Source organism: Sinocyclocheilus grahami, unplaced genomic scaffold (assembly GCF_001515645.1).
Source record: "Sinocyclocheilus grahami isolate Dianchi unplaced genomic scaffold, SAMN03320097.WGS_v1.1 scaffold521.1, whole genome shotgun sequence".
Lineage (NCBI taxonomy): Eukaryota > Metazoa > Chordata > Actinopteri > Cypriniformes > Cyprinidae > Sinocyclocheilus > Sinocyclocheilus grahami.
The window spans coordinates 592,902-610,401 of record NW_015505700.1 but is presented as its reverse complement, the minus strand read 5'-3'; the positions used below and the strand labels follow the sequence as shown (position 1 = coordinate 610,401).

The following is a 17,500-nucleotide window of genomic DNA, read 5'->3' as shown; positions in this document are numbered from 1 at the left end:
GAAACTTACCTGGCTAGCCAGCTGATCTGGCTTCATGGTACAGGCCCCAGGTCAAGGTTGTGTGTTTATTTCTTTTTTTTAAGCTCTGATTAAAAAAGAAGAAACTTTTGAACAGTAGTGTACATTACAACCGACCTGTTACATTACATTTTTTTACTTGTAGAATAACTGCAGTAGTACAGTAAAAAAAACAGATTTTGTGTAGCATTTTATACGATTAGTTGTTTTATTTTTATTAATAATGTCATTCATTGTAGAGGAGAGGTAATGTAGTGCATGTACATGTGATCCACCATGGATGATGACTGTAATAAGGATAAAGATAAAGTTTTAAAAATCATTCTAAACTACACTACACTACAACTACAGGGATAACAACGCAGGGGAACAATATAATTGGAATCACTTTCAGAACTATTTTATCCAGCTGATCAACAATAAAAACAGGCATAAAAATGTTTTACCTCAATTTACCTTGAACTATGAACAAGAAAACAATATCATTGTTCACATGAAAAAGCATTTTATTGAAACTTTTACACACCAGGGGCCTGTACCATGGTGGTAGATGAACAAATTCAGAGTCACAGGATTAGTTTCGAGTTGACGAAACCAAACCACTCCAATCCGGCTTTGTTGGGACCATGATGCTGATCATCAACTTTCTTTATGAACTTCGGCTTTGATCCTTAGTTTGTGGAGTGCATGCACATGAATGTGTGACATCACTGGCGAACAGCCAATCACGAGCCTTGGTTAAATGTTAAAGGTTTTGATAAAGGTCAAGAGATTGAAGAATATGATGAATTTAAATGCATTTACAATGGAAAAAAGTACTTGTTCATGAAAGGACAAATAAACAATGATCTTGCTCTGTCAGTGCAGTCACAAGTGAAACTTAAGTTAGTTTATATAGTTGGAAATATACAGCGATAGAGACTCAAACATGTAAGGTCACGTAGTCATTTTTAAAAAGCGCTATCTATTGATTCTACAGCTCAGTCATGTGGTAATGCTAATCTTGTGAAATTAAATACTTCACAAATGAAATACTTAATCTTGATTTATTTATTTTTTAAATTTGTATAAAATTTTCTACATTTATTTTGTTGGGTGTATTTATATTACATATGATCTGTGTATGTTAACATTCATTTAAAATGATTTATAATAACTGTTAAACTAAAATTGCTTGTGTGTAATGGATTAATAATTATATAAATCATATAAAATAACTCTTAAGTAATTATCATTAAAGCCAGACCATTTTTTTTTTTTTTTAGTACTAGTGACCTTTATTTTGGAGCAAGAGAAACTGGGGGAGTGACTTTTTTTGCATCGGACATGTCACTTCTCACATCTGATTGGTCCAATTTCAGTTTGAGATCTCTAACTCGGAACATAACCTGCCCCAGAGCAGGTTAGTGGTGGAGTGTAAGTTACCATGGCAATGAACACCGCTAAAAGCCAAGCCACTTTCATGTTACCTAAAACCCAGGATTGGTGCAAACTAAACTGAAACTTACCTGGCTAGCCAGCTGATCTGGCTTCATGGTACAGGCCCCAGGTCAAGGTTGTGTGTTTATTTCTTTTTTTTAAGCTCTGATTAAAAAAGAAGAAACTTTTGAACAGTAGTGTACATTACAACCGACCTGTTACATTACATTTTTTTACTTGTAGAATAACTGCAGTAGTACAGTAAAAAAAACTGATTTTGTGTAGCATTTTATACGATTAGTTGTTTTATTTTTATTAATAATGTCATTCATTTCATCAACCGATTATCAGTAAAATAAGTTCCCAGGCGTGGAAGTTGAGCTCTAATTTAATCAAACTTAGTTATTGCTAAAAAACTGGCTGGCTCATAAGTCATCGTTTTTGTATTGTCAATTATTTACTCATCCAAATTTTTGGAGGAGGCACAGCCTTCTGAATCCGAACGCCCCAGCACGCTTATCAAAGGATGATGTATCAGTATGACTGTGATCTGTCGTATCTTATCACGCTTTGAGGAGTAGTAGCTGAAGCATTGTGTGTGAGAGTGTGCGCCGTGTGAGCGTTTGTGTAGGATAAATTAGGTTGACTATCTGGATATTTTCGAGTGCCATGCCTTTGACCTCTGACAGCTGCTCGATTCACTTCCATAAATCATAAAACCTCCAACCTGTGCTCCTCCTCTCCCTCTGTTTCCTATGTTCTCCTTCCCTCTCATCCCACTGTGCTCCTGTCATTTCTTTGTCATATCTCATCCTGCTTTTTTTCCTGAATTACACTGTCCTTCATAGTTCACCTAAAAATAAACATGTCGTCATTTACTTAAGTATTGTTTATGTACTATTATAACTTGTTTAAATGTTACTTTTTGCAATATTTTATTTTTAATGTTTTTATTAATTTTGCTGTGTGCTTTTGTCATGTTAATTTTTTGATGTCTATATATATATATATATATCTATATATCTATCTATATCTATATCTAATAAGAAATCAGGAAGGGGGCCTATATATATATATATATATATATCTATATCTATATCTATATATATCTATATATATATATATCTATATATAGATAGATAGATAGATAGATAGATAGATAGATATCTATATATATATATATATATATATATATAGATATCTATCTATCTATCTATCTATCTATCTATCTATCTATCTATCTATCTATCTATCTATCTATCTATCTATCTATCTATCTATCTATCTATCTATCTATCTATCTATCTATCTATCTATCTATCTATCTATCTATCTATCTATCTATCTATCTATCTATCTATCTATCTATCTATCTATCTATCTATCTATCTATCTATCTATCTATCTATCTATCTATCTATCTATCTATCTATCTATCTATCTATCTATCTATCTATCTATCTATCTATCTATCTATCTATCTATCTATCTATCTATCTATCTATATATATATATATATATATATATTTTTTTTTTTTTTTTTTATTGTTTAGTTTGTTTTAGTTATTTTAGTACTTAAACCAAAATTAGAAATGTTACCTTGACAAATAACTGAAATATTTACATTTTTAAAAAACTATTTCGGCTAATGTTTATTATATTTCAAGTAATGTTTTTTTGTTCATGGTTGTCGTTTTAGATAATGAAATTTACGCTCTTCATTCAAAGCATGTCTCACTTTCTCCTATGGATCAAAAAAAGGATAAATTGTGAAAAATGTTCAAGCTGCTCATAAATGCAAATTGCTATTTTGTAGCGCTTCAATATAGTTACTCTTTTAAAAGGGTACTTTGGCAGTAATACTATTTGAAATGTTGAATGGGGTGTAGATTGGGACTCTACTGCTGTAGATAAATGTAACTAAAGGCATTAAATTTGACATTACTTCAAAATAGTGTTCATTCTGTCTTTTCTTGTTTTTAGCGATCCTGTTGCCAACGAGCCGCCCACTCCAGAGGACACAGCTGAAGAGGAGGAGCAGGAGGACGACGGAGACGAGGAGGACTACCACTATGTGTATGAAGATGAAGAGGACGACCGAGACAGTGAGGAAAAGGACATGAAGAAAGACAAAGCTGCCATCCCTGAGAGCCAGGATGTTGACAAAACTCTGCAGGAAGTGGAAGGTCGGTATCACACTGTTTGCTACATTTATTTCCTTACTGCCACAGTGTGGTTCATTGATACATATCTCTGGTCCTCTTCACTGTAGAGGTTTACAATTATTGACTTTTATTTTAAGAAATAATGTAAAAAAAAAAAAAAGTATGCATTTTAATGTTTGGCATTGTCTATACATCCTATATAGTGCAACAGTCGGGGTCTAGAAATAAAAATCTCATTCATTTTTTCCAAAGAGAAATGGCTATATTTTATTTTATCAGTAATGTAAATGCCTTGCAAGAAAGATTAAGAAAATATACGACTCTGTTAAAGCCACATCAATGTGATATACATTTTATTTAATTTTTTTTATATCTGCATGCTATAGCCAGAATTACATTACCCAGAATCCTGATAAAGATGAATGCACCAATCAGAGAAGTCGCTGTTGCCATGGAAACATGGCAAATTTGGAAAATGGAAATTTCCCCTACACTCTCAAACTTATGTATTTCTAGGTATCTGAATATTTTGCAGTGAAGTTAATTTGTTTTATACTAAAAGCTCATTGACACCAAGAACGATAACTATAATGACAACTGTAAGAGAATAGGGAGGTCCACACCGCGACTATAACGATAACAGACTAACGATATTGTTGGAATCACTTTCAGAACAATTTTTTCCAGCTGATCAATGATAAAAATGCATATAGCCAATCAGAATCCATCCGACTTTAACCAACTTGAGCACTTAATACAACAAATGAAACTGGAGTATGGACGCTAATATAGTTATCGTTATAGTTGACGCCTTTATTGATTCCTCAATGAACATTCTAGGTGCAAGGTCTATGGAGAAAATAAATGGGAAAAATATTCTAGACCCAAGGCCGCTGAAGTGTGCGGTCACTGTTGCGCACTATAGTTGAAGGGCATTACTGATTGCTGCCCCCGGTGGCTGAAGGCTCTAACTGCGCCTCCCCTCCTGTGTTAGGTGTGTGTTCTCTGGAGGCGGAGACCGGCCCCTGCCGTGCCTCTATGCCTCGCTGGCACTTCGACATGCAGCAGAGGAAGTGTGTGCGCTTCATCTACGGAGGCTGTGCCGGCAACCGCAACAATTTCGACTCCGAGGAGTACTGCATGGCCGTTTGTAAACGTTTGAGTAAGTCACACTCGTCACCAAGGACTCCGCCCCCTTCTGCTCCGCCCTGCACCTTATCCTTGCTTTCTCTCACGATGCTAATGCTATGTTAGCTTACCTAGATGTCAATTTTAAAACAGCTTTGCTTTAAAACACCGTGTGTTGTAACCTCGGAATACGAATTATTGTTTTTAATTGGATGAGATGCAGTCAAAGCAGTTACAAATGGACATGGTACATTCTATATTAATGTAATTTCCTGTGTTGCCTTACAACTGTAAACACTTTGGGCTAATTAACTATTAGTTTTACTATTGGCAGACAAATTTTATTTCACCTTTTAAAATGGCTTATTGTTATTGGATTAACAGCAACATTTATTATTATTATTGTTGTTGTTATTACTATTATTGTTGTTGAATGTAATTATTTAATTTAATTACTAATTTAATCATAATAATAAAATATTATTAATAAATTATTTTGAGTTTCATTATATATTTTTATTTTATAACCATTTTAATTTTAATGTAATAACGTATTATATTTAATAATTGTTATTAATTATACTAATAGTCGTAATAGTTGTTGTTATTAGTAGCAGTAATTTCTCACATTTCTAAAGAAAGTAAGTTTTTACCACTGTTGATATGTTATTGCTTTAATCTTTTAATCTTATCTAATTCACTCTAAATATGGATTAACAGCAACATTTATTATTATTATTATTAATAATAATAAATAAATTAAAATGACTTATTATTTACTAATAAAATAATAATTACATTATTTTTTTTATTTAATTGTCATTTAGTAATAATATTAGTTTAATTACTATATATAATTACAATTACTTATTATATTTAATAATTGTAATAATAATAATATTTATTATTACTATTAGAATAGTAGTAGTAGTAGTAATTATTAGTAGCAGTAATAATAATTTAGCATGGGAATATTTATTAAATTGTTCTTACATTTTTCTAAAGAAAAAAGTCACGCAAGGCCATGTGTTTTTAACACCGTTAATGTGATGTTATTGCTTTAATCTTATCTAATTCAGGTTAATATGTTCTTATCCTGTTATTTCTGCTTGCACAGTGTCCCATCCTTTGTTACTCGGTCTTTGCTTTCGCTTTGTCTTTCAGCTCTAATCTGCCAGTGTTTTGAATTCATGTAGGAGTAGAAACCATCATCCTGTGTTCCTGTGGCGACATTTTTTTTTTTATCATGTTAACCTTCATAATTCAAGGTTTCTCTGGTGCTCTTATCAGTCTAGATGCTGAAGACTGTTTGTTCTCATCAATATGCATGTCTCATGTTGCCTTTTGTGCACAGCCTTATGGGTAATCATATCGGTCTTGTCATCTGTATAATAAGGAAATCTGATTTGAACTCATATCTTGATCATAGCGTGCAGAACTGCGCAGTAACTCTTAAGATAAATGCTAAGGAGAGCGCTTCTGTCAGAAGAGAGCTATTCAGAGGACAGGATGAAAGGAATGGGAAATGAAGGACTGTCTGGTTCTCTCAGAATCAGGGGAATTAAAAAATCATCTCTTGAGTCGTAGTTCTCTGTGGGAAGCTTATTCTTCTCTTTGGTCTGATCTTAGTTGTGTCATTTTCTCGGCTGCTCCTCCTTTGCTCCTCTGGACCTGTCTGTTGGTCTGCCTATCTATTTGTTTCTGTGTGTAAATGTGTTTAAAAAAAGTCTCTAGCTCTGTTACAAAAGATAGTGAGCTCCTTAAATGTCTGCTGGCTACCTAGAAGCCTCCTTAACTGTCATAGGAGCCTCATAAGTGACTGATTTGGAACACTTGGCTAATGGTCACTCATGCACCACTCGAATAGTACTCCTCACTTTAACCACACAAAAGGCCTGACTGACCCTCACAGTTTCAATAGAATACAACAGTGCTGCCCGCATTTCAGCAGATTTGAGCCTTGAACCTTGAACCCAACTAACCAGCCGCGAAGTGAATCAAAACATTACGAACTTTGATGTGAAGCAAAGTAGCTGAAAATAGGATAAAAAAGGTACAAGACTTTGTATTTGATGGCTTTAATGAAGGAAAGAACTACAGTCTCGTGGAGCATTGCAAATGACATAATACTATTAAAAATCAAGAAATATAATATGTATACCAAATACTATAAGTAGTCTAAAAAGTGCAGGAAAACTGACTCTACGTCATTCGCAGTGAATTATAGAAGTGGGTGGGTGCCAAAAAGTTATTTTGGTGCGATTTTTCTCATCACTGTTCTCCTATTGGTGGGGAATTCTCTGCAGAATCATGGGTAATGTAATTTTTCCACCAGGAATTTCACCCTCAAACAGGATTACTTGTGATGTAGAAATATGGCCAACAAAAGCTTATGCCATCAATTAACAACCTCGTAGTTCTGTCTGAAACGTTTTTAAATTATTGTTCAAAATCAATTCCTCTATGAAGTAAATGAATGGGATTGTTGCACTCTATAGAGTTTAATGTTAACATGTTGCTAAGCTAACAGCTTGATACTACTGCAATAAGATCAAAATACATTGCATACAAAAACTGCAAGATAAAGAAATGTACATTTTTAATGAAATTAAGCATATTTTTCAGTACTGAATAAATGTATTTAATGGACATCTCCCTCAACTCTTTTCATTAAGCTTGTCGCAGTGCATTAAAGGAAAGTTCACCCAAAAATGAAAATGTTCATCATTTACCCTCATGTCGTTCCAAACCTGTATGAGTTTCTTTGTTGAACATAAAACAAGATATTTTGAAGAATGCTGGTAATCAAACAATTGATGGTCCCCATTGACTTGGATAGTATTCCTTTCCCTACTATGGAAGTCAATGGGGAATAACAACTGTTTGGTTCTTCAAAATATCTTGCTTTGTGTTCAACGTAAGAAATAAACTTATACAGGTTTGGAATGACAAGAGTGTCAGTAAATGACACAATTTTCATTTTTGGGTGCATTTTTCCTTTAATGGACTGCCTTTTCAAGAAACTATACATGCAGTCCTGCCTTACATTCTGCCCAAAAAGATACCTTGAAAGACAGCATAATTTGCTGCCTACCTAGTGTCAACAGCAGCCTATGCTTCTGCAGTGTTGTGATTCCTAAAAATGCTTCTTATTTGGTTTTTGGGAGAGAGCTTGGATGTGCCACCTGTTTATAAACTCTCTCTTTACCCCCTCAGCTGTGCCACCCACCCCTCAACCCACAGATGATGTGGATGTGTACTTTGAGACCCCAGCAGATGATAAAGAGCACAGCCGTTTCCAGAAGGCCAAGGAGCAACTTGAGATCAGACACCGCAACCGCATGGAGAGGGTGAGTGAGAGGTCATATTTACAGTTTGTAAACACACGCTAGTTGTCATGTGACATAATGGAGTTTTTTTTTCCATGTGGCTATTCAGATTCCAGCCATTATTTGAGCCCCAAGTGATTTGCGTATGTTGTTCTTACCAGGTGAGGAAGGAGTGGGAGGAAGCTGAGAGCCAGGCCAGGAACCTACCCAAAGCTGAGCGACAGACACTGATCCAGGTAAACCTCAGCTTCTATGCCAGAGGACATCTCGTACAAGAGGTGACTGTTTATTTATGGGGTCTTCATTATTCTCACTGCAGCACTTCCAGGCTATGGTGGAGTCCTTAGAGGAGGAGGCAGCCAGCGAGAAACAGCAGCTGGTGGAGACTCATCTTGCCCGGGTGGAGGCCATGCTGAACGATCGCCGCCGTCTTGCCCTGGAGAACTACCTAGCCGCTCTGCAGGCTGATCCACCAAGGGTGAGACAACACACAATGACCTAATACACCCCGTTTACAACTGAAATTAACATCCTTATTGGTGGTAAATGCAGGTGTCAAACACTGCTGTCCACAGTCAAAAACATCTTTTAAAATCTACTTCAAAACAAGTTTAAGAAATATACTTATGTTGGTTTCATATGTTTTAATATAATATAATATAATTAAAATAAAAAATAAACTAAAATGTAATATAATAAACTTTTAAAATATAAATAAATAAACTTTTATATAATTTAAAAATAGATTTAATTTAATTACTTTAAAAATGTCATGTGGTGTAACCATCAGAAAGTAATATAATTGTTATACCCTGAATACATATGACTGTACTCATCTTTGTTTTTTTGTTTAAAATATTTTTCAAGGTGAAAAGGTTTAATTAATTAATTAATTATTAATTTATCATTAATTTATAAATATCATATTTTTGTACCAAGTGACATTTTACACCCTAACTAACTTTGCCTTGTCGAAGAGGTCAGTTTATCTGATAATTTAAGAGACTTGTTGACACAGTCATGAAGGTCTGCTGGTGTCCTGTTTTTTTCCTGCATGTTGGTTGCACCACATGACTTTGGTTTGACACGTTCTCCAAATATTATGCAGTATAGCAAGTTTTGTAAAGCTTTTTACTAACAAAATGATTATAAATTATTCTTATTCTATAATAAATAGTTTCTACCAAACCATATGTTTTTCTTTTCCAAAATGTATTTTAAAGAGGCTTTTTTTCCTTCACCATAATGACAGAACAGTTGTATCACGCTGACATTTTTGACTGACTTCGTTAATCATAATGAAATTAAAAACACGCACATCTAGAAAATCCGTGTATCATTCGATCATTTGTTTTTTGATTTAATATTGAAAGTAGAAAAATTTGAAAACTGATCCTTTTTCTTTTTTTTTCTTTTTTTTCCAAAAAAACGAGAATTCAGCTTAAATTTTTGTTTTTCGTTCATCGGTGGAAAAATGAATAAACAGTTTGAATATTTGATTTCTACATATGGGCGGGAATTAAACGCTGATTGGTCAGCCGAAGATCAAACTGTGCCATCATCAGTTCTTCTGCAGTATCACGCAGCAGAATAATAGTCCTCTGCTGCTGCTGTTGTACGGATTAATAACCCATTTTATCAATTTCATATTTTTCTCATCAAACAGACTAATGAATAGCTCGTCTAATGACAGAGTATTAAGTTCCCTCGATGGGGGAAAAATCCAAGTGAACATCAATCAGTACTCAATATTAATTTAAACTGCTTTAAATATGACTGCTGCTTATTTCCTGTGCACTTCAATACTGGTCTGCGCTTGACTGTAGTCGCGTCTGTCTGCTTATTGAGTTTATTTAACCCATCGCAATTTCGCAACATTGCAGTGTCCTGCTCGTGCTTGCCAATTTAATGGCAGAGAATGGTGACTTTAGTTGTTCTTTTTTTTTTAAGCGGATACATATCTGTCATAAAATAATCCTATGCATCTCGTGCCGTATATTCCAAGCATTCTGAACGTATACTGAGGGTTTGGTGAGAAAAAAACGAAATGGCAAGTTATTATATTTTATGAAAATCTTGCGTGGCAGCTCACGCATAGCCTTTTGAGATATCAATTATGATCAATTTTAATAAAACACAAGATTACATTATATAACTCTAACAGTAGGCTATATTTAATATCTGTTGTTCTCTGTTTGTCAGTCAAAATGAGAGTTCTTGCAATATAGGCCTATATATACCCAAGCCAATTTATTATTCTTTCCTTTCTTTCTTGGTGTTTAAAATATTTATTTTGAAACAAATTAATTAATTTCTTAATTAAACAAACAGACTTAATGGGTGAGCAGGGTAGGCTAAGACAGCTGTCATATCATACCCTGCCATGCCCAGCTGATGCAAAGAATAGAATTTATATCTACACAGAAGAAAGCCCTGTCTAGACTCTGCCCAGGTATGAGTTGTGTCGAGCTATTCATTAGCCTGTTTGTTTGATGAAAAAAGATTAAATGTAGTTGCAATAAATGTGTTAAGAATCCATACAACTGCAGCAGTGGAGGACTATTATTCTGCTGTGTGATACTGCGGAAGAACTGATGACGGCACGGTTTGATCTTCGGTTGACCAATCAGCAGAAAGGGGCGTTTAATTCCCACCCACATGTAGAAATCGAATATTCAAGCTGTTTATTAATTTTTCCACCCATGAACGAAAAACGAAAATTTAAGATGAGGAGCCGTTTTCTCATTTTTCTACTTTCAATATTAAATTAAAAAAACGAATGATCGAATGATACACGGATTCTAGAAGTGTATTTGAGTCATTGAATGTGTAAATGGCATGTTATGTAATAGATTTATCATGTCATTGAACCACCAATTTCCCTTCAAAAGCTGATCACAAGTAGTCACATGAGATGCATTTGAGGTGCATGCTATTCCCAAGTGTGGATGTTATTGTGTTGACCACATGTGATCAAATCACTTGAGATGCATGCAAATACCAGCCCACTGCTTGCTTGGAGTGACTTCCAGCATTGACAGATCCCTTCCAGTTTATAAATGAGCATGGATCATGTGCGGTCATGTGTGAAATGCATGCTCTGTGAGGGAGTAAAATAAGTTTGAGAGATAAGTGCTTCCTTGAAGGATTGGTCTCATCTCATAATGACCAGATTACACTTCTCATACTGTGGGATTGAATGATGGCGGATTACCCGTCCTCTATTACCCTGCTGAAAGCTCATAACAGGGAGGGTGGCTTCAGTTACTTAAGATATTAATTTGAATTGTGCACCTATGTAATGCTTAATCCCCTGAAATGACTTGCACGAAGAGAGCCAGAGCCGGACTCGCACAAGCAGGCACGTGCTAATCCTCTTGTTATTTCTCTGTCCTGCGGATCTTGCGGCTCTTTGATCCTAGCGCTGATTCACAGATCAGCCAGCTCATAAGGAGGCGTCTGCCTGACTCACCCTGCCTTTTATTTTCTCTCCTTTGTGGTCAATTTATCTTCTCTCTCTGTCTCTGCAGCCCCACCGTATCCTGCAGGCTCTGAAGAGGTACGTGCGTGCCGAGAATAAGGATCGTCAGCACACCATCCGCCACTACCAGCACGTTCTGGCCGTGGACCCTGAGAAGGCCGCCCAGATGAAGTCCCAAGTCAGTGTCGCCCAATCTGCCTCCTTTTCCTGCTAAATTCCATGTTTTCTATCGTCTTTTCTCACCTTGCAGAGTTTGTCTATTTATAACCGTTTTTCTAGCCTTTCAGTACCTGCTTAATAGACCGTAAATGACCCATTTGCAGGATGATTTCACAAAAAGCTCTTAAAACTGTGGCTGTTTGGCTAAACAGTGGTGATTGAAAACAATCATTGTCACCTACTAATTGGTTCAGTTAAGAGGCACAGGAATTACACACTTCTTCTTTAATGGTGCTTTCTGTGTATATTTATGGTGTTCAGATTGTCCAGGAGAGCCATGAGTGAGTTAGCATGTCTGGATTCTCTTGTTCGAACATTATATGAGAGATTTGCACCGCACTGCTCTTGTGTAACATCACACGTAGTGATTTGATTGGATGTAACTTAAGTCTGAGCCAATGGTGTGGTTCTATAATTTGCATTCCAGACTGGCCAGCACAGATGTTTGTCATGGGAGACGGGACATGGCACAGACCCAGAGGTGTTCACAGATCTAAGAATCATGGGAAACCAAACCCACATGCACAACAGTTTGTCCTGTGTATGTGTTTACTGACTGATGGCAGTTCCTGATTGTTTCAAATTTAAGTTTGAGTTAGGATAACCTCCAACTTGATTTGAAAATCCCGAAAGGCAAAGTTTTTTTTATTTTTTATTAAATTTTTTTCAAGTATATTAAGAATTACAACGACACATTAGCTACATATAAAACATATGCATTAAGTGACACCATTGATTGATAATGGTGAGAATAATCAGTCATGTTACTTTTTGCTGAATTTGAAATTACGTAACAACGGATCACTGCATCTTGCAACAGGCTCTTTAAATGTAACTATTTAAAACAAATTAAATTGAAAAACGGCACATCGCTGCACTCCCGCAAGCCAGTTGCAATGTAAATTGTGTGCGTGATTATGATTATTACAGTGCAAAAAGACTGTCTTTTCGGTGTTAATTAGCGCTTTTCAGCTAGAACTGCCATACAATCAGATAAAACCACTAAAGCCTGTCATTTTCTTATTAAAAAATAAGATGTTTTAATGAAAAAAATGAGAGCTTAGGAATTTTTCAAGAATGGACAAGAAGACTTTCTCAATTTATCTCATGAAATTTCTTAACTTTTTTATTAAGAAGATTTTCATAATTCTGCCCCTGAATCTGTAACCCTCGTCCCATTTAAAAGAATTTTGGGGACAATGGGACGGGTTAAAGGGATAGTTCACCCAAATGAAAATTGTCATTGGCTTTCCCTCATGTCATTTTGGATGAACTATCCCTTTATCAACTCATTTTATGTCATGTCTCATGTAGATTTTATAAAAGCAAAAATAGCAGTTACACTGGTGACTTGTGGGGCTGCGCTTTATATAACCATGTGTTTGAGAAATGGCAGTCCAGTCTATTTTGGCAACTCCTCTCAATTGAGTAGAAGTCCAGGTATGACTGGCAGACCAACATAAACTAACTTACTTCCTAAAGCAACAGTGTGACCGCTAAATACAGTATCTGAGGTCCAGACGGGCGCCTAGAAGGTCTACAAGGACATTTTAAGAGCAATTTCCCCCTTCGTTTTCTTCAGATATATAGGCCCTTCATTGCCATCTGTTGCTGGTTTTTAAGCATTGCACACAAACGCTGTGACAACAAAGAACCAGGCGTGGTTGCTCGTACACACGCACACATTTTACAGCCCACAGTCACAACGTTTTTTTCTCCTCACTGTTTACATATTAAGATTGCCACAAAGCTTTTGTGTTTCCTGAGTTACGTTGATCCATCCAACAATACACAACCACAGACAAGTTCCATCCTGCAGAATGGAGCCTTTTTATAAATATCATCTTGCGTAAGACATTCTGTTTTAAAAGTGTGTGTCTGGGTTTCCTAGGTGATGACCCACCTGCGGGTGATTGAGGAGAGGATGAACCAGAGCTTGTCCCTGCTCTATAAGGTGCCCTACGTCGCAGAGGAGATCCAGGATGAGATTGGTAAGTGTGGAGATCTGGATCAGATTTGGAAAATGGTGAAAATTGGCATTTTTGAAATCACATAAGCAAGAAACAAGAGAGAGAGAGATGATAATGCTTGGTATTTTTACTACTACTTCCTTTTGTCACATTATATTATTTGCGTCATGAACTTGATTAACACGGTAAGTACTAGTGGCAGGTATTTTCCTCTGTTGCTAAGTAACAATTTAGAAGGTGGCAGCTTCAATGTTTTACTCATGTTTTTGTCTATTTGGTTTTACCAATGCCCTTACATGCACAACAGTGTCTGCTGCTGAGAATATACTGATTCTGTCTGCCACAGATCCACCGTAAGAGATCAAGAATGTGAGATGTTTGCTTGCAAAACTCAAGCGGAACGGTCCAGTTTTTTTAGTGGCTTTGGTTCTGGAAGTATTTTTCTCATTCATTTTCTCCATAGGGAATTTAAAAAGAATTTTTAAAAGAAAAAAGAAAATCTGATTTTCCAGGTTTTAAGTGCTATAATCAGGTCCCCAGTGCATCTACCAACCAAGGAAACGTGAAAAAGATTAGGGATGTAACGATTACCGGTTTGATGATAAATCATGATAAAATTCCCCACGGTTAGTATTACGTTTCATCTTTTAATTATCATTAAAACCGTATTAGATTACCGCGATTTGAACAACTCGCGATAAATAAATACTGTCCAGTATAAAGCACAGTTTTAAGTAAGTCTCACGTGCGCACAGCACGCGGAGTAGTTTCGTTTTGAGTGAAAACAGGGCGGAAAAGCTGGGATGTTTTAAAATAATTATACAAATTAATATATGAATTAATTATATGAATGTACCTCTGACGGTTCTAACTGTCTTCAGAAACGATTCTATGGCATTTTGTTTTCATCTTCGCTCCATGTAATACCTGAAGGAAGTGTTCTTAATCGCAGTACTGCTTTGTCCACGGAGGTTACGAGAAACAGCTGTAATTCTGCTGCTCCATCAGCGCCACCTGCTGTCAGCGAGTGGATTTACAGAGACTTATATTTACATTGTGTGCAGTTTCTGTCTGGCCAAAAACGGACCGAATTTGCATGCCCTTGATGAAAAAAAGTCTTATGTGGATTCTACACATTTAAACAATTCAGATAAGTTATCTAGAATTATTTATGGAGCAGATAAAATACATATAATCATTTAATAATCAATTATCATTTTGACATATCTTTTCTTTATCTAAAGGCTGAAATGTGATGTTTACCATTTTTTTATGAAACTTTTTCAATGTTTTATTTGAACATTTACATTAGATATTTCAACATGCTATTAAACTGTTGTCATTTAAAATCCGAACATCATTGGTAATGTTATTGTTTTAGTGGTTATGCAAACAAAAAGTCATTTTGTTTGTCGTTTGTTGATTTTTAAATATAAAATTTGGTGAAGTGATTTGTGTCTTTTATGTGACTTATGTGTCTGTACTTTTTGAACATCTCCAGCACATTTTAACAATACCGTGATAATACTGATAACCGTGATAATTTCGGTCACTATAATTGTGATAAGAAATTTTCATACCGTTACATCCCTAAAAAAGATTAACCCAGTAACTTTGGTTTGGGAAGCCTTTTTCTGCAAGCGTCTGGGAAAAAGAGTGTCTGATTTCACTCCCTTGGTGACGTGGCAAAGGGATCTCATTATAATATTACCGCCCCTTAATCTGTAAGTTTCCACCCACGGCGCCGTCATTTTGATTTCGCAAGCGACAACGGTGTACCAGTTCTAATGCTATGGCGAAAGTTTGAGTAAAACATGCTAACTGTTCTGTCTTTGGCTGCACAGACGAGCACAGAACACGGTTTACAGTCCCAGCCTCAGAGGAGACAAGAGAGCAGTGGATTTATTGATTTATTTAATGTATATTGCTGCTGCCACACAGATCTAAAATAAACATGCGATTTATTTCCCAGCTGTTAACCTTCACAGACATAACCGACTGTTTTTGTAACGCGTGTGTTTTTAACGTAAACCTGTGTGTGAAAAATAACTTATTTTAGTACTTGCATGCCTGTGACAGCTGCTTTCTGTCCGTGTGCTTCGGATGTGTGCGCTCAGAAAACCGTATATCAGAAGTTTAAACTCATATGGTTTAAAATGCATGATTTCAGTGCGATAAACATGATAATCAGAACCAAAACAGATGTTATTAGCAGGTGCGAGCTGTAATGGCACAGCTCTATTCTGGAAAAGGGGGCGGGGAGCAGCAGCTCATTTGCATTTAAAGAGACAAGCACAAAAAACAGCGTGTTTCAAACGGTGTACTCAGATCAGAAACTATTGTACGAAGTGCATACTTTATTACAAAATTCTCTAGTGTAGAAGACTCTGTTGCATCATTTGTAATGCTTTATGGGAATGTCTGGTCACTGCTGAACCCTGTTTTTTTTTTCTTTTCCATAATGACAGCTCTGATTGGTGGATCTCTGTGCAGGATTATGGGTAGTGTAGTTCTTCTCTGGTATTTTGCATATTAAAGTCAGTGTGAAATTATCGATTTTTAAATGCATGTTATTGAAAAACATGAATGCATTTCATTTTTAATTTAATGGTCAATTTAAATATCAATTTTTATAACTCTCTTGAACTTTTTTTATTATTTATTTATAATTTTTTTTTTTTACTAATGACTGCAAGCTCTCATTCAGATGTGCTTCCATCTAATCAGCAACCGATGATACAACCAAGTCCCAGTGTTGTCCTACTTGTTTTTTTTTTCTTTTTTCCTTTTTGATTATCACTCAGATGTACGGCACAATGTGGAAGAAAAGATCTGTTTCTACTTTTGTTACATCTAGATTTATTTATTTTTTTTAAGATGTTGAAATCATGACTTGTGAACTTAAACCGAAGCATATTTCATCATTTAATTATCTTGGAGCTCACGTTGGGTCTTTTTTATGAAAAGCTTGTACATTATTGTTAAAAATCACTTTCCTTATGGAGAAAATGATTAAGATTCTCTAACTGTGTCCCAAATGACGCACTATGCATACTATTTACTTATGCACTATTTACTCAACCATGTAGTGTATGAATTATATAAGGTTATTTTGTCATTCTTAAATGGAGTCTGATAGCCCCTCCCCCTTCGCTACATAATTACCGCTGCAACAGTTGCGTGCATGAAGTGTTCAACATTCCACACTAAGTTTTTTCGGTTATTTAAGTGCATCATCTGGGTATTTAAAATGCACTTTCTTTTTGGAATTTTCAGTGAACACACTATTATATACTACAAAACGTTATAGAATAGTGCATAAGTATGTGATTTGGGACTGTTTCTGTACAACCAAACAACGAGCAGTTCATGTTACTTAAATAGGTAGATTGTATGTAATCAATACTGATCCATTCCTGCAAGTTAGGTCAGATTGCGTTTAAATAAACCGAACCCCAAACCTCCCTTTTCAAGGCATCTTGCTTGATGTGGTCCATTAGTGTGTGAGCTCGACAAACTGAACTCTGATGTCAAACTCTAAAGCTTCCTTGATTTATCACGGATAAAGCTGTACAAAGATTTTCGGTCTGTTTTATGCATTCTTTTGTCCTGCTTTGAGCTTTTAGTCCCCTAAACAACTGCACAATCTCTCTGCATCTCAGATGCCAAGATAATTACACTTGTATGAAAAGCTTGGCTTCAGTAATTAGCTCGCTCACTCACTCACTCACTCACACACACAAAAGTGTAATTTGGCTTCTCTTTTTATCG

The 17,500-nt window shown here is 35.7% G+C and overlaps 1 protein-coding gene and 1 long non-coding RNA gene across 2 annotated transcripts in view; one reads left to right on the top strand and one right to left on the bottom strand.

The window, feature by feature from the left end:
• aplp2 (amyloid beta (A4) precursor-like protein 2) overlaps nucleotides 1–17,500 on the top strand; it is a 98,853-nt gene that overhangs the window by 73,256 nt on the left and 8,097 nt on the right. Inside the window, exons 6-12 of the mRNA XM_016237665.1 lie at nucleotides 3,421–3,623; nucleotides 4,597–4,764; nucleotides 7,947–8,080; nucleotides 8,221–8,295; nucleotides 8,379–8,537; nucleotides 11,590–11,718; nucleotides 13,651–13,750. Of these exons, the coding sequence (XP_016093151.1) occupies nucleotides 3,421–3,623; nucleotides 4,597–4,764; nucleotides 7,947–8,080; nucleotides 8,221–8,295; nucleotides 8,379–8,537; nucleotides 11,590–11,718; nucleotides 13,651–13,750 (968 nt within the window). The remainder of the gene's footprint in view (nucleotides 1–3,420; nucleotides 3,624–4,596; nucleotides 4,765–7,946; nucleotides 8,081–8,220; nucleotides 8,296–8,378; nucleotides 8,538–11,589; nucleotides 11,719–13,650; nucleotides 13,751–17,500) is intronic.
• Nucleotides 8,347–16,974, bottom strand: LOC107554983 (uncharacterized). The gene is made up of 3 exons (XR_001605119.1): nucleotides 16,904–16,974; nucleotides 8,552–8,557; nucleotides 8,347–8,358 (listed from the first exon to the last, which is right to left on the bottom strand). It is a non-coding gene; the product is annotated as an uncharacterized lncRNA (long non-coding RNA).